We start from the raw sequence: 22,339 nt of genomic DNA on the forward strand, positions 1-22,339 counted from the left end.
AATTACATATTTCCAATAAGCTTTCTTCATCAGAAGAAAATTTATTTTATTAATAAACATTAATAAACATTATAAACATTAATAAACAAAATTATGTGCTTTACGTGCTTCATGCATGCAAGTAACTATGGCATAACTGTGGATTGCAAATGAAGCAACCATTTCAGCTCCAAGACCCCGCAGTACATTTTGTACTAGATGGCTGATGGTAAATAACAGTCAAATTCCCAGTTTCCCAGTATATTCCCAAAATATGACTCCGGCATAAAATCACTGAGAACGGCACTGATGCAAAGCACATAGCAGGAGGCTAGCTTCTTTAATTATTAATGTGCTTACCTCATTACCATGCCTCATTGATAAAAAGCTAAGATTTAGAACAGAATTAAAAAACAACTTCAGAGCGTAGTTCATGTGGTCTGAGTAAATGTTTGTACATTTTGTACTTTCCAGTCATTTAGTATGGATTTCTGACTAGAGTCCATTCTTCACCAGCCTAATATTGGCGTGGTGTTGGAGTCTTCCCTCACTTTTTCTCCCTCTCTTTAGTCTGGCAGCAAGCCCTACCATTCCATAAACATCTTCCAGAGCTTCTGGTCTTCTGCGTGCTCACTTTCAGTGCCCTGGCCTAGCTCTCCTTCCAACCCTTCTTTCGTGTGTGGTAAAAATAATCCTGAGCACCATCCACTTCCTAAGACACTGCTGGGATCATTTCACTCCTCCACTCAGAAGACTACGCCTGTTTCCATTTGTCCGGTCAGCACTTCCTGACTGGCTCTCAAGATCCCAACTTCCCTATCTTGTATTATTTTCCATTATTCCCTAAAATACCTTATTCTTTAGTCTCTTGGACTCCTCTCCCATAAATATATATGCCATTATCTGCTGTCTGCTTACTGACTCCATCTAAAGTGCTCTTTTGCCTGCTCTTTGCCCCTCTGAAATCTGCTCATCCTTCAGATCTCCCAGGCCTGCTTTGGAGGCTTTCTCCTCCTGTTCATGTTAGCCTACATGTGTCTCTTCTCTGAGCTCTTGATAGATTTATAGTCAGACCCACGTGGAAGTGCAGGCTTGGGAAACAGTGGGCCTGCGATTGAGTCATGGCCATGTACTAGTCTCAAGTAGACCAAACATTGCATTGAGTGTTTACTATGTTCATGATAGAGTTCATAGGGGTCACGTGCCTAAACTGACTTTATCATTTTGGGAACACCTGGATGGCTTATCCCGCTAAGTGTCCAACTTTGACTCAGGTCATGATCTCACGGTTCATGGGTTCAAGCCCTGTGTCAGGCTCTGTGCTGACAGCTAGGAGCCTGGAGCCTGCTTCAGATTCTGTGTCTCCCTCTCTCTCTGCCCCTCCCCCACTCGTGCGTGCACGTGCTCTCTCTCTCAAAAATACACATTTTTTAAAAAGTACTATTTTGAATCCCACTTTACAGATGAGCAAACTGAGGCACAGAGAGGTTGAGCAACCTGTCCAAAGTCACTCAGCCAGGAAGGGGGCAGAGCTAGGAAGCTTGGCTCCTGAACCTGCTCTCTTCGCCCCCTCCTATGCTATTCTTGCCTTGGAAGACATATTTGAAATGACATATTTGATAGGGATTTTTAGGGTTTATTGATATGCATATTACACTTTCCTGTCTCACTGAGCGGTCTTTGGAGGAAAAAAAATCTATCAGTGAGTTTAGAGTTAGTGCGCCTGCCTATGTATTGTGTGTGTGCGTGTTTTGCTGTGGTGACAAGCTGGGATGGGCATCAAGGCAGGCACAAGGTAGTTCAGGGGGGCCGACGCCTTTCCAGGTTACACTTAATTCCTACTCTCAAACCTGGAAACTATATTGTAGAAAGAATGTGTGCACAAAGATGAATATTAAAAAATACAATTTTACCACTTGTTAACTGGATATCCTTGAGAAAGCCCCCTCTCTGAATGTTAATTTCCTGAGCTCTAAACAGTGAGACTAAATTGTACTTCACAGAATTATTAAGTGAGATGATAAAATGAGGTAATTTAATGAAGTACTGGATGTAAAGTGAATGCGCGGTGTCTACTATGCAGAGGTGTTCAAGAGGTATTTATGTTTTCCTTTGAGGCTCCATACTCCAGCCAGGCTCATGGCTTTTCTGATCTCTGCTGATGCTCTTCCGTTTGTCTCTATAGCCAAGCAGGCCCTCATTTCCACATTGCTAAAATCTCCTTAACTTCTCCTGTCTTTTCTTAGGTACTGTCTTCTTCATGAAGCTTTCTGCAACCCCTTGGCTGGAATTAATTTCCCCTTTCTGTGAAGTATTTCACTTCTGACCTCTCTATCGTAGTCATCTGTGTACAGTATGGCTTCATCTTTCCCACTGAGCCCAGTGCTAGAAATAATAAAAGATGAAGACCCAGTCCATGCCTCTGATGAGCTCACTTGCTGTCAGGGTAGAGAGACCCCCACATGACTGGTGATACTACTTTATGGTAAGATTTCCAGAGTGCTGTGGAAATGCAGAGAAGGGCGCAGTTAGCAGAGCCAGGGGGAGGAAGGAAGGAACAGGAAGTCTAGAAGATTTCAGACACTGGTGGTTTCCTTTAAGGAAAGGGTGAGGGAAGAGTCTGCAGACAGGGGATGGGGAAAGGGTACTTCTGTCAGAGAGTGAACATCATGGACAAAGGTGCATAATCATGAGAGCATGAGGTTTGTTCTGAAGCCACAAGTCCTCTGTGGCTAATTGCCCAGGGGCACGGGAGAGAAGTCAAGCTAGAGGGTAGCAGTTTTTGGTTTTCAACAAATCAGTTGTGTGACAGATCTAGCTTCAAAGCAATTTTGAAAAAAAAAAAAATACATGTTGAATTGTTTCTTCATTATGTCCATTTGAACCATCATGGAGACTGACCAACAACTTATACTATTTTGGGTGCATGAAGAGAAAGGTTCAAGTGTTGTGACTGATTATGTTCATTGCCAAATTGGAGGCTAAGTGCTGAATGCCACTGAAGAGGGATTTTGCCGAGTCAGAGAATAATCAAAAGAGGCTCAATATTATGATGTTATGATGTTATGATGGGTATAGGAGATTTGACAGGATTTTGCTTACATCAGATCCTTGGCGGGTGAGTCAGGAAAGTCGGCTTTATACTGTTTTGCTTTCAAGAGTGGACCTGGGCTTCATAAGCAGAAGTTATAGAGTGTCTGGAAGGAGTTTCTAAGAACTGACCATTAGGTAATCTGATTTTTAATACTGTAATGTCCATGGGGACCAAGTTGGACTCCTGATTCCGTCATTGGGTGACAGATGGGATCATTTCTTCAGACACCAAGCTCTTAGGAGTCCATTACACATGTTCAACACTGTTTTGGTATTCAATATATTTTATTATATTTGAAATCTATTAAAATAGATGATCTGTGTCAAAATATACTAATTTAATGTGTGTACATGACAGACAATATGGGAAGATGAAAGTTTTAGAATCAAATTGTATCTTCATTTCCATAATATTATGTGACTGAATAAGTTACTCTCTGAGCCTATTTGCATGTTGAAAAAGCAGGGATAATAGGAATTATATCACAGGGTTATTGGAAGGATCAAATATGATGGATATGAATCCATGTATATATTGTTGCATCATGCAAGTACTGTTAGTGAAAGTACTTTTTTTCCTTTTCTGTATTGTGTCTTACTTACTATGACTTTCTAACATCACTGAGCACCCAGAAATAAAATATAGTGACATCACCCAAGTTTTTTTCTAAAGTGGAGGCTTCCTTTCATCACTGAGGTCTATTCTTGAATGTTTTCCCATTGAATAATAAATGTCAGTTTATCCAGAAGGGCAAAGGAGTGATGGTAAGTTAATCTAAAGTTGTAACTCACTCTCCACCATCTAGAGGCATCTCCAGATTACAGCATACAGATATTACTTTCTGTGGTTATTTCTCCTTCACTTTATATTAATACAGACATATATGCATAAAATACTTGGCCTTAATAAAAATCTGGAATACTTATGCTCATTAATATGTAATTTAAAAGTTACCCTGAGTTTCCTAGTTTAGCTCCTTAATTTTGAAAAAGAAAGCCTGTGTAAATGTGTGTATATGTGTGTGTACACACACATGTACACTTGAGTATTTGCATATACACACACACATTGAATACGGCTGCAGATTGTTAGGTGTTCTTTCTCCTGCTGAAAGACTCTAAATTTTTCATAATTGTTTTAATTAAGAAAATGTTGATTTTTCTTTCATTAGTTTTAAATTCGTGTATCAAATGTTTAAAAGATTTCTGTATATTTCCTGTTAATGAAGAGAGACATAATATGAAATGATTAGTCTAAGAGGCTGACTGTTTATATGTTTATTATGACTATTATTGTTAGTATCATCATGTTGTAATTTACTCTGCTGTTACAATTTAGCTTTGGACATTGAACTCTTCTTGCCACTGAGTAAGATTAAAACAGAGAGAGAAATTTGCATACATCTTATATATATACATTTTATACACAGGCTTCCCAATATACTTACCTATTAGGCTAAATGTCACTGAATTTTTACCCTGTGCTAGGCACTGTGTTAAGTACTTTACATGGGTTATATATGTCATTGAATTCTCTCAATAACCCCTATGAAGCAGCTTCTGTATTTGCCTTTTTTTTTTTTTTTTTCAGATAAGCAAACTGAGGCTTGCAGGGGTTGAGTGCACAAAGCTTAATACTTATAAGTGGTGGAGACTGGATTTTAGTGAAGCTGTCTGATTTCACAGCTGGAACTTTTCACACCACACTGCCCCGATGCTTGTATAATTGTGGACTCAGAATTGGGCAAGACCAGTCAATCCACGTAGCTTTCACATCAGTGTAGAAATCTGTCTTCATCTCAGACAGATGGCCATTCTGCCTCTGCTTGAGTAACTCCAGTAATTGGAGTTTCATAACTTCACAGGATAGCCCATTCCATTGTTGGACAGCTCCTATACTGGCACTTCCAGTATTCATCTATTTATTGGAAACTTGTCTCCCTGTAATTTCCATGCACTTGTCCTAGTTCTGACTTCTGGAGGATTATTGAACACCTCTCTTCCCTCTTTGGTCTGGCAGCCTTTCAGATGCTGCTGTGCCTAGAGTCTTCTCTTTCTACAGCAACTCCATGTGCTGTCTCCAGAGCCCTTGCTCTTGCAATCACCCATTCTGACCATCCTGTTTAATCGGTTGCTGCTGATGAGTTGTGGTATATAGAACTGGACGCAGCAGTGTGGCAACTGGTACAGTGGAAAGACTTCTCGACTGAGCTGTAGCACCTAGGTTAAGGTGTCAGCACTACTAACTGTGTGACCTTGGGCAAGTGGCAAAAGACCCTCATTCATAACATAGGAATGATAATTTCCTTAAAATACAGTAGTATGGTGCTGGGAAGAAGCTCCGTGTATCATGGCCCTGGCCTCAGGTCTGTCAGCTTCCCTCTCTTTGGCCTCTTCTTCTACACAGTTCCATGTCAGCATAACTTTGTTTACTTACCTCCCTTTGCATCTTTGTTCAAAAGTCATCTGCCAATTGAGGCCCTTCTTGACTACTGTATTTAAAATTGCAGTCAGTCTCTTACTGTCTCCCTCCATCTTACCTGCATGAGTTCTCTCAGCTGTGTTCATCACAATTTGGCACACATGTATTTTACTTATTTATTTTGTGACTCCGTCCACTAGACTGTGAGCTCAGGAACTCACCTGTTTCCATCACTGCTATATTCTCTGGACATAGGAGGCAATTGAAAAATACTTACTGAATAAATGAATGAATTACCATCATGTTTCTGTTTCTGGTGTAGAGTATAGTTGGCACATTTATGAATTGTTCTTTTAAAATTTTTACTTTAAAATTTTTTTTAATTTTTATTTTAGAGAGAAAGAGAGCATGAGTGGGGGAAAGGAGCAAAGGGAGAGAGAGAGAGAGAGAGAATCTCAAGCTTGATCCCACGATCCTGGGATCATGACCTGACCTGAAATCAAGAGTTGGACACTCAACTGAGTAAGCCACGGGCACCCCTTAATTGTTGTTTTAATGTTTCAATTTCATAAATTAATTGGTCAGTTAATTTCCTTGTGCTACAAGGGTATTTTCTGACAGAACAGTTACCTGAGCTGGACTCCTGGAGTAAAATAGTAGAATTTTCAAATTAAGAAATGTTACTGAAAATGAAAAAAAAATTATCACTGTCTTCAGTTTCTAATGACTCAGGGTTATAGTTTGGTGGGTAAATGAATATAAATTTTTATTTTAAAATAGCAATTGCTCACTGAATTTCCTGTTAATGTGCTCACTATAGCTATTCACCATCCTGATTTCTGATCCATAGTGTATCTTACAACCACAACTTTTGTCTCAAAGTACACAGCCCTACCTAGTTGGCTGTTTCTGCATTAGTATGTTTTTGTTTGTTTTGTTTTGAGTTCATGGATGGAGGATAAGACAGAAGTGCAGATGTATTTAGGCCCTACAGATAGGAGACTAAGTAGGGCCAGAGAGGTGCTGGGATCTCAGCTTGCCTCCCAGTGTGAACAGAGTCTAGGAACCATGTTACCTGCCTAGACATGGATTTCAAGGTTGGGTTAGTAAAACCTTATTCATCTATTTGAAGTAGATTGTGGGGTTAAGATTCCTGGGGTTGCAAGGAGTGCTGAATTTTCAGACTGATTGTTGTCGTCTGTGGTTTAGTGACTTGTACGTTGAGCTAACTGGTTGCCTGGTCTTAACGGACTAAACAATTGAAGTCAGCAAAACATCTGATTGTAACAGGTGATGCGTCTACTGGCAGGCTGAAGAGGGAAGAATTTCCTCTTACACAGCAGAGTCGTGTCTTGGGACGTAGGGGGAAAAAAAAAGATACTCTTTCCTTACCCAGGAGAGTTGACTCTAGATCTATGAATTATTGACATGCTTTCTTGTTGTTGAGCGTTTTCACGTCTACTGAGATCAAATAATGCTGTCAGCAGCTAGTGCTGGGTCCAACTCTTCTGATTTGAAATCTGCAGAATCATGTTTGGTAAGAATGCCTGAAAAATTCCGCAGCTCCTTATTTGAACTTATTTTTAATTTGCTGTAAGGTGTATTTGAATCACAAAGGGGCTTTCAGCAGAATGCTATAAATCTATCATTGCTAAATACCAAAGCATTGCAAATACACTTGGCATGAGAAAATAATGTCCACATGAAAGCATTGTTTATTTATGTCTCATGTTTTAAATGGGAAAGGGAATATGTTTTAGAAGAATCTGTATTTGTGGTAGATGTATGAAAATGTCTTTATGATTTTACAAAATATGGGAATGAAATAAAAATAATTCCACTGGAGACATCACAGGTACAAGGCCAATGTAAACTTTTAATTAATAACAACAATTATGATAAAAGCTTTTGTTAAGTAAACAATTACCCTTGTCTAGGGAAGTGAACAGTTTGGGCACAGAATTGACTAATTGTTTTTCTAGTTATACCAGAACTGCATTTGGATTCCAGCTTACTAATTGGATGTCAAGGAGACATTGATCAATGTAATGGTTAAACTAATAAAATTGGGTAGGAGAGCACAAAATTAGGAATCATGTGGTTCCAAGACTCATTTCTCCCCTCCTAATAAATAGTAGCGTAATGGCATAGCTGTAATGGTAGTAACCGTCCTAGTAGTGATAAAAATAACAATCCTTGAGTGCTTACCATATGCCAGGTACTATCTCATATGCTTTACAATCATGTTTTACTTGAGTCTGCAGAACAGTCATATGAGAATATTACTAATATATTTTCCATTTTATGGATAACGTGAGATGCAGAAATTACTTTGTCATTCAGTTGGCAAAGGACAGAGCTGGGTTCAGCTTGCAGTCCCTTCATTCTGAAGTCTGGGCCTTGGCTCTGCGACCCAATCCAACTGAGAATATACCTACTTATTCAGACCCTCTTGGGGGTGTGGGTGGAGGAGTGATAAAGGGGAAGGCGACATAGGCCCTGAGTTACAAGGAACTTAATCCTACCAGAAAGAAAAGACAAAAGCAGATGGTTATTGATTAAGAGCCAGCATGAGTGGTTCGGTTGACAGGTACCCCAGTTGTTGGAAAAAGGGAGAATTACTATGGGCTGAAGTGGTTAGGGAAGGCTTTCTGGAAGAAGTGGACTTTGGCTTATGCCTTAAGTGACATATAAGCTTTTTGCCAAAACACATTGTATCCTTTAGTGTTCAGATTCTGATAAGAATTTTATGAATGGCACCCTAATTCTAGCCTTGTTTATCTTTAAAGGGCTTTTGGGACCCTTTTTTATTTTTTATTTTTTTTTATTTTTTATTAAAAAAAATTTTTTTAACGTTTATTTATTTTTGAGACAGAGCATGAACAGGAGAGGGGCAGAGAGAGGGAGACACAGAATGTGAAACAGGCTCCAGGCTCTGAGCTGTCAGCACAGAGCCCGACGCGGGGCTCGAACACACGGACCGTGAGATAATGACCTGAGCCGAAGTCCCTCGCTTAACCAAGCGAGCCACCCAGGCGCCCCCTTTTGGGACCCTTTTAAAAAACAGTTCTAATATGTGTATATGGTTGACCCTTGAACAATGTGGGAAGTGGGGGCCCTGATCTTGCTACACAGTTGAAAATTTGAGTATAACTTTTGACTCTCCCAAAACTTAATTACAAATAGCCTACTATTGACTAGAAGCCTTACTGATAACATAGTCGATTAACACGTATTTTGTATGTTATATGTATTATATACTGTATTCTTAAAATGTTATTTTTTAGTATTTTTTTAATTAATTTTTTAGGCTTATTTATTTTGAGAGAGAGTGAGCACGAGTGGGGGAGGGGGAGAGAAAAGGAGAGAGGGAGAATCTCGGGCAGGCTCCCTGCAGGCCAGTGTGCAGAGCCCAATGCAGGAACTCAAACCATGAGATCATGCTTACCCAACCTCCCAGGCACTCTGAGTATGGTGAGATTTTTAATAAATGTTCAATTTCTTTAACAGAGGGCTACTGAGAATTCTTTGTCTTCTTTTGTCAGTGTTGGTCAGTACATTTCACTGTAAATTCTCTAATTTATTAACATAGATTGTTCATAATTTTGCATGAGTTTTTAACAAATGTTAATTCTGAGGTTCCACTGGGTGGCTCAGTCAGGTAAGCACCTGACTCGATTTGGGCTCAGGTCATGATCTCACAGTTGGGGGATTGAGCCCTACTGCATTGGGCTCTGCACTGACAGCACAGAGCCTGCTCAGGGCTCTCTGCCCCTTCCCCACTCACGCTCTTTCTCTCAAAAATAAATAAAAATTGGAAAAAAATAAAATTTTTAATTCCAATGTACTTAACATATGTGTTCTATTCCTTTCAGGTGTACAATATAGGGGTTCAACAATTCCATATATTACTCAGTGCTCATCAGGATAAGTGTAGTGTTAATCCACTTCACCTATTTGCCCGTCTCACCTCCATTCTGGGAACTATTTGTTCTCTGTGTTTAAGAATCTGTTTTTTTGGTTTCTCTCTCTTTCTCTCTCTCTTTTTCCTTCGTTAGTTTGTTTTGATTCTTCAATTCCACATATCAGTGAAATCGTATGGTGTTTGTCTCTGACTGGCTTATTTCACTTAGCATTGTATTCTCTACATCCATCCATGTTGTTGCAAATCACAAGATTTCGTTCCTTTTTGTACACACACACACACACACACACACACACATATACACATACACACACACACACATATATATATATATACACATACACACACACACACACATATATATAAATACACACACACACACACATATATATGTATATACACATACCACATCTTCTTTATCCATTGATCTGTCAATGGACACTTGGGCTGCTTCCATAATTTGTCTATTGTGAAGAATGCTACAATAAACATAAGGTTACATATATCCTTTTGAATTACTGTTTTCATATTCTTTGAGTAAAGACCCAGTAGGGTAATTTTATTTTTAATGTTTTGAGGAACTACCATACTGCTTTCCATCATGGCTGCACCGGTTTGTATTACCACCAACAGTACATGAGGGTTCCTTTTTCTCCACATCCTGGCCAACACTTGTTTCTTGTGTTTTTGATTTTAGGCATTCTGATAGGTCTGAGGTGATACCTCATTTTGGTTTTGATTTGCATTTCCTTGATGATGGAAAATGTTAAGAATCTTTTCATGTGTCTGTTGGCCATCTGTTTTCTTTGGAGAAATGTCTGTTCACATCTTTTGCCCATTTTTAAATTGGATTATTTGTTTTTGGGGTTTTCAGTTGTACACATTTTTTAATATATTTTAGATACAAATCCTTTATTAGATACGTCATTTGCAGATATCTTCCCGCATTCAGTAGGTTGTCTTTTAGTTTTTCTTATGTTTCATTTGCTTTGCAGAAGCTTTTTATTTTGATGTAGTGCCAGTAATTTATTTTTGCTTTTGTTTCCCTTGCCCCAGAAGACATACCTAGAAAGATGCTGTTATGGCCAATCTCTGAGAAATTATTGCCTGTGCTCTGTTCTAGGATTTTTATGTTGCACGTGTCACAGTTAGGTGTATCACCATTTTGAATACATTTTTGTATGGTGTAAGAAAGTAGTCCAGTTTCATTCTATTGTATGTAGATGTAGCTGTCCAGTTTCCCAAAACCATTTATTGAAGAGACTGTCTTTTTCCCATTGCATATGCTTGCCTCCTTTGTCAAAGATTAATTGACCATCTAATTATGGGTTTGTTTCTGGGCTTTCTATCCTTTTCCAGTGACTTATGTGTCTATTTTTGTGCTAATGCCATACTGTTTTGAATACTATAGCTTTGTAATAAACTTGAAGCCTGGAATTGTGATGCCTCCAGCTTCGCTTTTCTTTTTCAAGATTGCTTTGGCTATTTGGGGTCTTTTGTAGTTCCATACAAATTTTCAGACTGTTTGTCCTAGTTTTGTAAAAAATGCTGTTGGTATTTTAATAGAGATTGCATTAAATCTGTAGATTGCTTTGGGTAGTATTGACATTTTAAAAGTATTTGTTCTTCCAATCCATGAGCATGGAATGTCTATTTGTATCATCTTCAATTTCTTTCATCAGTGTTAGAGTAGAGGCTTTTCACCTCTTTGGTTAAGTTTATTATTAGGTGTTTTATTATTTTTGGTAATTTTGCATTCATTTTTTAATCACTAGAGGATATACAGGAAATTCTTTCTGTTATTCCTGATCTTGGTATGATGGTGCTATTTCTCTTTTTTCTTGATAAGTCCTAGACATTTATTAATTTTTTTTAAATTTTTTTTAACGTTTATTTATTTTTGAGACAGAGAGAGACAGAGCATGAATGGGGGAGGGTCAGAGAGAGAGGGAGACACAGAATCTGAAACACGCTCCAGGCTCTGAGCAGTCAGCACAGAGCCTGACGTGGGGCTCGAACTCACAGACCGTGAGATCGTGACCTGAGTCGAAGTCGGACACCTAACTGACTGAGCCACCCAGGCGCCACTAGACATTTATTAATTTTATTAATCTTTTTTAAAAATTAACTTTGCCTGTTAATTTTCTTGATTGCAATTTCCTACTTAATTGCATTCTGGTTATATCTTTATGACATCCTTCCTTTCACGTCCTCTGTTTTTTTTTTGTTATTATTTTTCTAATTTTCTAATGTAGAAATGTAGGTCATTGCATTTAAACCTTTCTTCTTTTATAAAATAGATACTTGAGGCTATTATTTTTTTACAAGCTGTTTCAGTTTCCTTTCTTAAAGTTTAATAAGTTGTGTTTTCGTTATTCTTCAGTTTTAAATATACTCTAATTCTGTTTATAATTTTTTCTTTGTCCCTTATTTTATTTAGAAATGTGTGGTTTGTTTTCCAAATATTTGAGAGACTTTTCTAGACATTTATAATTGTTTTTCTTGTCTTAGAGAACATGTTTTCTAAGATTTCAATCTTTTGAAATTTAATGAGAATTGCTTTGTCTCAGCATATGATCTGCTTTGTTGAATATCCCATGTGAACTTTTATAAGCATCAATTGGTTCAGGATGGTTGGTAGTATTTTTCAAATCTTTTATATCATCACCATTACTCTTCAGGATTTAGTTGTTCTATCAATTGCTGAAAGAAGTGTGTTGAAATCTTCACATATGATTGTGCATTTGTCACTCTCCCTCACGTTCTTTCAGTTCTTCTTCATTTATTTGGAAGTTCTATTACTGCCATTATGTGCATACACATTTAGGATTGTTCATCTTCCTGATTAATTGACCTTTTTAAAATCATAGGAAATGTTTCTCTAATCTCTGGTAATATTTTCTTGTCATGAAGTTTCTTTTGTCTGATATAGAGGCAGTTCATATTTCTTACGTTTGCTATTTGTATTTTCAATCCATCCTTGTCTGAAAAAAGTTAATTACCTTAGCCTACATATTGGTACTTTAGCCCTTCAGACACAGATCAAATAACTTAGGTAGAGCATCTAGGTAGAAGTTTTCTTTTGAGATAAGTTGCCAAATATATATGTAAGTTAGTGAATATTCTTTATTTTCTCTATTTCAGTAAAATTGGTAAGGGGATAAAATTCAACTCTGACTATTTTCTTGTAGTAATTGAAAGGACAAATAGATTTAGGCATTGAAAGTCTGATGAGTTAAAGATCTGAATTTCTTTTATAGCATGAGCTACTTTGAGAAATTTCTGTGGCTTAAACAAAGAACTTTAATTGATTACCCTGGAGTAAAACTGAACACTGATATAGCTAAGGCTGGTTACTGATACAGCTAAGGCTAGTAACCAAATGAGTATCCCATTTATAAGATGAAATATATTGATATTATTTTCAATGAAAGACCTCTTTCGTGGTTAAAAAATAGCATGTTAAAAAGGTTCTAGAAATTCTTTTTTTAATTTTTTTTAAATCTTTATTTAAAAAAAAATTTTTTTTCAACGTTTTATTTATTTTTGGGACAGAGAGAGACAGAGCATGAACGGGGGAGGGGCAGAGAGAGAGGGAGACACAGAATCAGAAACAGGCTCCAGGCTCTGAGCCATCAGCCCAGGGCCTGACGCGGGGCTCGAACTCCCGGACCGCGAGATCGTGACCTGGCTGAAGTCGGACGCCTAACCGACTGCGCCACCCAGGCGCCCCTAAATCTTTATTTATTTTTGAGAGAGAGAGACAGAACATAAGCGGGGGAGGGACAGAGAAAGAGGGAGACACGGAATCAAAAGCAGGCTCCAGGCTCCGAGCTGTCAGCACAGAGCCCAACGCAGGGCTCGAACCCATGAACTCCAAGTTGGGCGCTTGCAAGTAAGCCAAAGTTGGACGCTTAACCAACGAGCCACTCAGGTGCCCCTAGAAATTCTTAATACAAATGGCATTACTTAAAAAAGAAAAAATAGACACCCATGCAGTGGTGTTCTGCCTATATTTTCCATGGACACCAAAGTTCAAGCCTGGCCATGGTGTCATTATGAGGCCGTTTCTTGGCTATCATGAATTTGGGTTGGTAATCTCGGGTTGGTCAGATCTAAATTTTAAGGAGGACAGCAGGTTCTGATGGGTAGAAGAAACAGAGTTTGGGAAGTTTGATATAGCTGCCTGGGAAAAGTAGACAAAAGTTAGGCCACAGGACTGCCGATGCTTTTGACCTTGAATGGTTCCTGTTACATGAGTGGAGATAGGTATTGGTTACAATGGTGGAAGGAAAGCTGGTGGCCCATTCCTGCTCCAGATGCCATTACCTGGTGCCAGGAACAAGTGCCTTATGCTGTTTTTTGTTGTGCTGATCTTCTGGAATGGCCTGCAGTTTCTTCTGATATTCCTCAGTTGGTTAGGAGTTGTTGTAGTGGTACTAAGTGGGGCAACATGAATCCAGTGCACTGACAGGTTCTTGGTAGAGAAGAGCATTGTATTGATACAGGATGCACATTCTGTGTTGTGTCTGATTTCAGAGTCTACAATGCCATAGGACTAGGTTGAGAGTCTGGGCTGGAGCAGGTGGGATGTTGATGAAACAGTGATAGATGAAAGCTTGAAGACCAGTCTTTAGTGATGGCTTACCTGCACAAAGGCTTTGTGTGTTTATTGTCTGGAGCATGTTGAGAGGCTGAGTTTAAAGCGACAAAAATTCAGAGGACATCATGTGAGAGGATGTGAGAGGATGTCGAAAATCAATGTGTTCAGTATTTGTGAAGCCTTCCCTCTCTTTTAGTAGGTTATTTTAGGCTAATAAAAGTAGAATTCTATTACTTTCTAATGTTTACTTATTTTTGAGAGAGAGAAAGGGACAGAGCACAAGCAGGGGACGGGTAGAGAGAGAGGGAGACATAGAATATGAGGCAGGCTCCAGGCTCTGAGCTGTCAGCACACAGCCCAATGCAGGACTTGAACTCATGGACTGTGAGATCATACTTGAGCCAATGTCAGATGCTTAACCAACTGAGCCATCTGGGCACCCTTATTAAATGTAAATCTAAGTAGAATGTAGCAGAAGTATTAGATTTATTTGTAAAATGAAGCCTATGAGGAGCATGAAGCATTGTCAGTTGTCTGAAATTTGTGGTGGTCACCTTGGTGAGATTTCAGTGAGGGAGAGAGATGAGAATTGAGGCACTTTTTCAGCCTTGAGGAAAGTTCTGTGGAGCTTCTCGCACTTTCTTGGCTTCATGTATTAAGTATGCACAGATAGGAAGTAGAGAAGATACTATGTTACAGCAGTTAGACAACAAATCTGATTTCCAAAATGGGACTTTTTTGGATAGGGCTGTTTACTGCTTCCAGGAGACTCTGCCTCACCACCTCCTTCCTTAGTCTCCTGTTTTCCCTGCAGCTCAGGCCCTGGCTCCGTGGGTCTCCAGCAACCAGCTGTTGTTCCTCTCCGCTGGTATTGGCTGACCCTTTCTCACTTGCGTCCTCTGGCTCTTTCTTTGGCTTCTGGTTTCATCCTAGAGTCTTTCTCATTTTCTGACACATAACTTTTTCCATTTCCAGAGTATAGCCACACACAGATTCCAAATTTGTGGAGTTTATGGGTTTGAGTTCTGTAGATTATCAGACTTTTTTAATATACCCAGTGAGAACAAGAGGTTTGTTTTTGTGATGAGGATTATGTCCATATCCGTGTGTGAAATACCAGTGTAACTAGGAAACACCTGCAGTCCTTCTGAATTATATTTTAAAACATGTGTTAATAGTAGATATCAGGTCCTTTTCCCTTATGAGAATTTATGCAGTGGAAGATGGTTGAGGATTGTGCTATATATACATGACTTTGCATTTCTGAATCAGTGTACTTTTTGCTGCCTTATAAAATGTGTGTGATGCATTTTTCACACATGAAATTCTGCAACATCTCTTTCTGGAATCCAGAGAAAATCTTGTCTGTGACAAAAAAAAAAAAATCATTGAGGCGTCAAAAGGGAGGGTGGGATTTGCATAAAAAGAAAACAGTGTGAAGAGACTCTGGAGACAATTAAAATCTAGGATTAGTTAACTTTTTCAGCAAGAGGAAAATGCAAGGATCCTTTTATCTTTACTTGCCTCTTGTCCTCAACAGATTCTCTTTGCTGGGAAGGGTTTTAAAGGCCCCCTTAATAAAGTGGAGAGATTTGAAATCTTGAGTAACTCCTGATTCTTTTATGTAAAATTTCACATGATGTTAATCTGCTGAGCACTTCACAGTAAGTGTGTGCTGAAACTGTAACAATAATTAGAGAATTTCCAGCTGGATCTAATCCAAAAATCAGATGTCAGACCTTGTCTAAACTTTACTGAAATTAATTATCCAAAGAGTCTCGTGATATCTCACTGTTCTGGCATTGCCATAACTCTGCTCTGTCCCGGACTGATACTTGATAATTGCATATTCCATCATCATAGTACATAGGAACTTCCTCCTGTACTCACTTTGTCCTATCATATTCATCTCAGTGATTTAGGGAATGCTCTTCCATTTCTTGATTTATGAGGAAGGCAAGTATTTATTATAGGGTTCACATGACACTAAATCTGGCTTTTTTCCCTTATAGCTTACCCTCTTATATAAACCTGTGTATGAACTAGATTTTAGCTTTCTTGTATTGTCTTTTTTTATATAATTTTTTTAAGTTTTTTCATTTTGAGAGAGAGAGAGAGAGAGAGCATGCAATCATGTGGGAGAGGGGCAGAGAGAGAGAGGGAGAGAGATAAATCCCAAGCAGGCTCTGCCCTGACAGTGCAGAGCCGGATATGGGGCTCGAACTCATGCACTGTGAGATCATGACCTGAGCTGAAGTCAAGAGTTGGGCACTTAACCTACTGAGCCACCCAGGCACCCCAAACGTTTTTATTTATTTATTTTGAGAGAGAGAGAGAGAGCACGCATGCACTAGTGGGGGAGGGGCAGAAAGAGAGGAGGAGATAGAGAGAGAGAGAGAGAGAGAGAGAGAGAGAGAGAGAATATCCCCAGTAGTCTCTGCACTGTCAAAGCAGAGCTTGATATGGGGCTCCAACTCAAGAACTAGGAGATCGTGATCCAAGCTGAAGTTGAACAGTTAAACGACTGAACCACCCGGGTGCCCCTCTTGTATTTTCTTTACTCAAGGATTATTTTGGTGAAAGTTTAAGGGTATACTGTAGAAACGTGTAAGTTTAGAGGAAGTAGATTCACTGGAAGTAGTCAGGAAAGGATGTGTCACAGAGTCAAGAGAAACTGATGTGACCCTTCAGGTTAACTAAAAATTACGCTCCTAATCCATTCTCCCTCTAGTGCCATGCTCCCTAGTATGTGATTAACAAAGACTTTCTTATGAGAGCCAGGGTTAAGAGCTGGTCAAGCAGCCTTTTGTGACTGCCTGACCTATACTGATATATTCATTCATTAATTCACTCACTGACTCATGTACTCATTCAAGTATTTAGTAGCCAGTCTGTGTTCATGGCTTTGGGAGTAAAATGGCTAGTAGCCTGCTGGTTAGTCATATTGAATAAAGTTTTTCTGCCCCACCTCCAAAATCCACGGTGTCCTTTGGATTAGTGGGAGTAACACCAAACACATCTGAATGAAGGAGCATGTATCTACTTATGGACATGAAAAGGTCTGAAGTCCACAGGCTTGGTGGAATTTGGGGAAAGCTGATGAGGGATGGAAATTTGAGAATTTATGGAACAGAATGTTCATTCCATTGACTGTGTTTCCTCAATTCTGAAGGTACTCTCCTAGTTTAAAATTTCTGAGTAGGTTTAGTGTGCTGTGATTTCATTCTTATCCCACTCCGCTTCTCTCAAGTTGTAGTTGAACTGGTGGTGTATTTTACAGTTGAAGATGTCTCAGAATTGAGGTGAGCTCTACAGGCCGGAGCCTCTCATCACAACCATAAAATGACAGGTTGTAGACTTGAGGCTTCATTTAAAATGCGTCTTCATTTTTCATGTAACATGTAATTTGAAAAATATAGGATAGGAAATATATTTGTATGAGTAGACATTTTTCTGTTGTATGTAACATGTTTTATAAATATTTATTGTGGAAAACTTGGAAACTGTAGAAAAGTATAAACAAGAAAATGAAATCAGACGTACTCAATTCACAGTGTTTTGTTTGTTTTGGTGAATAACCCTAATCTGTCTCCCTCCCTCTTCCTTTTCTCTTTACCTGTTTTCTTTCCCTCCTCCTCCCCTCCTCCTTCCTATCTCTACATCTATCAGTATATCAATCTCAGTCTATGGATTTCTCCCCCAGTTTCCAGTTTTACTTCGCTTACTGTTTTATGTTTACTCTGCAGTTAACAACATGTAGGAAATATTTTCCCATAGTTTTAAATGTTTTAAAAAACATTTTCAGTTCAATTGTGCATTATGTCACAATTTAATGCATTGTGTCACTGTATTGTTAAGTGTTCAAGCTGGCGACAGGTTTGGTTTTGTTTTGGTAGTTATACATAATCCCATAGGATCATCTATGGGCACAAAGTTTTGTATGTAGTCCTGGTCATTTTTTTAATATAAAATCTTAGAATTTGTATTGCTGGCCTAAGGGGGATACATATTTTGAAGGTGTTTGATACACATTAGGGAAATATTCTGATTGGTTACCTAAATTTAAAATTTCACTTCTTATATAGAAATTAGCTGGGGCTCTTTAGTTTATGGAATTTTCGTCAGTGATCTTAGGGATAAACAAACTTTAGAATTCAGGATTGTAAATAAAATCTTAAAAATATAAAATCTTTAAAAAAATAATTCAGAATTCTAATTCAAAACAGTTTGACGGTTCAGAGAATTGGATAGTTGATGCAAAGTTTGGTAGGGGAAAATTAGGGCAGGAGAAATAGGGCAGGTAAACATCGCCAGAGTACTGTTTACAGAGCAGCCATTACAGAGTACTGTTTACAGAGTACTGTTTACAGAGCAGCCATTTCTGCATGCATTGCCAGAAGGAGAATACGGGGGTCCTAGGGAATGTGACTAGATTTTTCTGTAGCCCTATGGGGGACCTTGCCATGGTAAGGTCTGTTCCCAATTGTAAAGAAAAAGAAAGCTCGTTTTGAACTAATGTTCTATTCTAAAAACACTGTTAAAATTTTGTGTTTTCTGCTGTGAAGAATTCAGAGACACTAAATACCTTCTTGGGGAACATTAAATGTTCGTTTTAATTATTTACGATAATTATTTGAGCATAAATTGAATTTAAAATTTTTTTTTCAACGTTTTTATTTTATTTTTGGGACAGAGAGAGACAGAGCATGAACGGGGGAGGGGCAGAGAGAGAGGGAGACACAGAATCAGAAACAGGCTCCAGGCTCTGAGCCATCAGCCCAGAGCCTGACGCGGGGCTCGAACTCACGGACCGCGAGATCGTGACCTGGCTGAAGTCGGATGCTTAACCGACTGTGCCACCCAGGCGCCCCCATAAGTTGAATTTTAAAAAGACTTTCTGAAAGTTACTACTGATCTTTCTTCAATTAAGTATAGAATGTGTTTGGGAAGCTCATCTTTTTTCCCATGAATTTTCAGGGGGATATAGAATTATCTTTACCTTGCAAATGGCACTCTGAGAATAGGAATGCTCTTCTTAGATAAAAACAGCACATGTTTATAAACACACACACACACTCCAAAATACGAGGAAGCAGTTTAAAAAGCTTCTGTCTAGGTTCTGTCCAGCTGTAGGTTGTAATTTTGTGTTTTTTTTTAGTGTAATTTATATGATAGAAGGCTGTATCAACATATCTATTAGCAATTGTTTCTCTTCACTTGTGGTACAATTCTAATTAATGTTCGGACAAGTGACCCTGGGATAGTTTTAATCCAGAAGGACTTTATAATTTGATCCTTTTATGTTGTTGACTGATATTCAGCATGGTTTGAAGACTATTAACAAATCACATATGATGACTTAAAAATCAGAGCATTTAATTAATCTGCTCGCTTAAATCAATTAATTAAATATCTTTGCAAGACAACAGGGAGTTTGCTGTGTTTTCTGCTATCCAGAGAACTTTGTTGTCTTGTGCTAATAAACAGGTTTTTTTTTTTTTTCTTTTCAGGTTTTAGCCTGGATTCCCACCATTCACAAGTGAATATCAGATCCTTTTCTAACCAAAATACTTTAAGTTACTTATTATTTTCATTATTGTTATTTTTATTTTTTGTCAGGACTGTTACATCTGATAGTAGGCTTACTTCTTTTTTTTTTTTTTAACGTTTATTTATTTTGAGAGAGAGCATGTGAGAGAGCAGGGGAGATGCAGAGAGAGAGAATCCCAAGCAGGCTCCATGCTATCAGTGCAGAGCCTGATGTTGGGCTCGAACCCACAAACCTTGAGATCATGACCTCAGCCAAAACCGAGAGGCAGAGGCTTAACCGACTGAGCCACCCAGGTGCCCAGTAGGCTTTTTTCTTTGGGGAGGGTCATCCATGCTCTGTGCTCTCGGCACACAGGTGTTTCCTGAAGCACTGAGAGGTGCTGTTCACCATTGCTGACACAGCAGATGAGGGATGAACCAGCCAAGTGAAATGGTTGCTGTGAAAGCTAAAATACGTGGAGCTATAATTCTAATTAGTTTGTCTATGTTAACAGTATCTAGTCCTGGGTGTACTATACAGCTATGAAAGGCTAAGAGTATAGCAGGTATACCTTCTTTTGGAAATCTATTCTTCATAATTTTTTTCTAATTATAATCTGACATATGTTCATTGGTGAAAATTAGGAAAATTCAGAGAAGTATCTTCAAGAAAATAAAAATCAGTCACTCTATAGTAGAGATAAATCCTATTTACATTTTTTGTATTTCCCATTTTTTATATAATTGGGATCCTACTACATATATATAATTTTATGCCCCCACTGTTTTTACAGTCAGCATATCATTAGTACTTTCTCATGCTAATAAAGAATATCTCTGAAAACCCTATTTGGATAGATAGTATTCATATGAATGGTCGTATCATTATTAACTATTTGGTTGTTAGCCCCAGTTTCAATTATAAATTATTCTGTTATGAGCATATCATACATACATTTCTGTGTTGCTCTTAATTATAATAAAACGGCATTATGCTTCCTCTTAGATTGTGTATTTTCGGTGTAAACTATAGAATATCAGATAGGTACACAGTTTTGTGGGTGGTAATAAATCTGAAAGGATTTGATATGGTGGTATATGAATCGTTTTTTGAAAGATGCACAGCAGGACCTTGGCAGCTGTGAGAGTCATAGTGTCCCAACTGGGGAAAATTCCAGAGCAGAGATGTGAATGGGAACGAGCTGAGACTGTGTGTATCTGTTTGTATGAATATGATTTAACCACAGTGGAAGGATAGGCTTGAGAAATGGAAGAAAATAAAGTGTGAGATGTGGAGTGAAGAATTTGAACTTGTTAGTAGAATTGATGTGGCAACCAAAGTCCTAAATTTTCTGGACCATTGTGCTATTCATTACAAATTTTTATGCAGCACATTTTATGTGCCAAGCTCCCCCTTGTGGAGGTCCACAAGGGGTTTATACTTCGGTATCGGTTGTCGTATTCATCCAGTGAAGGCAGTGTGTGTCCTCACAGATACATTCCTATAGTTAGACTGTGATGTAGTACTACTTTGGAAAAGTACGCTCATGGTGGCAGTTGGAAATCTTTGGAGGCACAGAATCAGAGCAGAGCCACAATTTAAACGATGCAAATATTTCAAAGATTGGTCTCAGTATCATTGGAGGGGCCTGGTTAAAGGCAGCAATGTAGTAGTAAGTAGTTAATGGTTCAATCGGGAAGCAGGGACTGTGAGACTTAGCAGAATGAGTTGGAACAGAAGGGCTTACATTTAAAGAAATGGCTTAATTTAGTGGTTCTGATTACAGAGTAGACCCTTCAAACTGTAAGAGCCTCAGTGCCTATCCCAGCTTTGGTAGATCTGAATTTTGGGGAGCTGGGACCAAATATATGTAAATGTATGTATTTAAAACCCTCCCTGAGAGATTCTGAAGTGTGCCTCTGGTTAGAAAACACTAAATGAATTAATGTGTGTTTTTTCCACCCCAAGAACTTGTCAGATTGTCTGAACCTGTGGTTTTGGATTTTAATACACTTAATATTCATGTATGTGCATTTTACTTTTGCATATTTTTCGTACTCTTTTCAGTTCCTGAGAAATTTTTTTCTGTTACTTGGTGTCAAGTTGTATTACAAACTTACTAATTAGTGGTACTCTGCAAAATCAATTTTGAGCAAATGAAATGCACTCCAAAAGTTAAAAGGAATTTCTGTAACTTTTTTCCTTACTAACTCATAGGGACAAAAGCCAGGATGGATGATCAAGCATGGTATTTGAGAACTTCAAAGCTGGCTCTGGCTGTGGCCATTATCCGCTCAAAACCAGCAGACAAAAGCAGCAGAGAATACACAGAGCACCTTGCGAAGGTGGTGTCTGAGCAGGAGTCAACATGGAGATCAAAAGTCGAAGCCTTGGAAACGGAAGTTCTGCAATTACGTCAAAAACTTCTTCTGAGCAGGATGTGTTCAGGATTGCTTGAGACTGGTGAGTGTATGAAATTGTCTTCTGGTAATATATCATTCTGGTTTTTTTAATTGTTTATTTTTAATTTAGTATAGTTTTTTAAAAAATTGAGTATAGGGGTGCCAGGGTGGCTCAGTTGGTTGAGTGTCTGACTCTTGATTTCTGCTCGGGTCATGATCCCCGGGTCGTGGGATCGAGCCCTGCCTTGGGCTACCGGGCTGAGCATGGAGCCTGCTTGAGATTGTTTCTTTCTCTCCCTCTGCCCTTCTTCCCCTCACTCTCTTTCTTTCTTAAAATAAATAAATAAATAAATAAATAAATAAATAAATAAATAAATAAATAAAT

At 38.5% G+C, this 22,339-nt stretch overlaps 1 protein-coding gene across 1 annotated transcript in view; it reads left to right on the plus strand.

Annotated features, from left to right (window-relative positions):
- Window positions 1-22,339, plus strand: part of MEI4 (meiotic double-stranded break formation protein 4) — a 211,033-nt gene that overhangs the window by 7,290 nt on the left and 181,404 nt on the right. The window contains exon 2 of the mRNA XM_040473996.1: window positions 21,770-22,015. Within this exon, the coding sequence (XP_040329930.1) occupies window positions 21,784-22,015 (232 nt within the window). The 5' untranslated portion in view covers window positions 21,770-21,783. The remainder of the gene's footprint in view (window positions 1-21,769; window positions 22,016-22,339) is intronic.

Source organism: Herpailurus yagouaroundi, unplaced genomic scaffold (assembly GCF_014898765.1).
Source record: "Herpailurus yagouaroundi ecotype Mexico unplaced genomic scaffold, PumYag 139, whole genome shotgun sequence".
Classification (NCBI taxonomy): domain Eukaryota; kingdom Metazoa; phylum Chordata; class Mammalia; order Carnivora; family Felidae; genus Herpailurus; species Herpailurus yagouaroundi.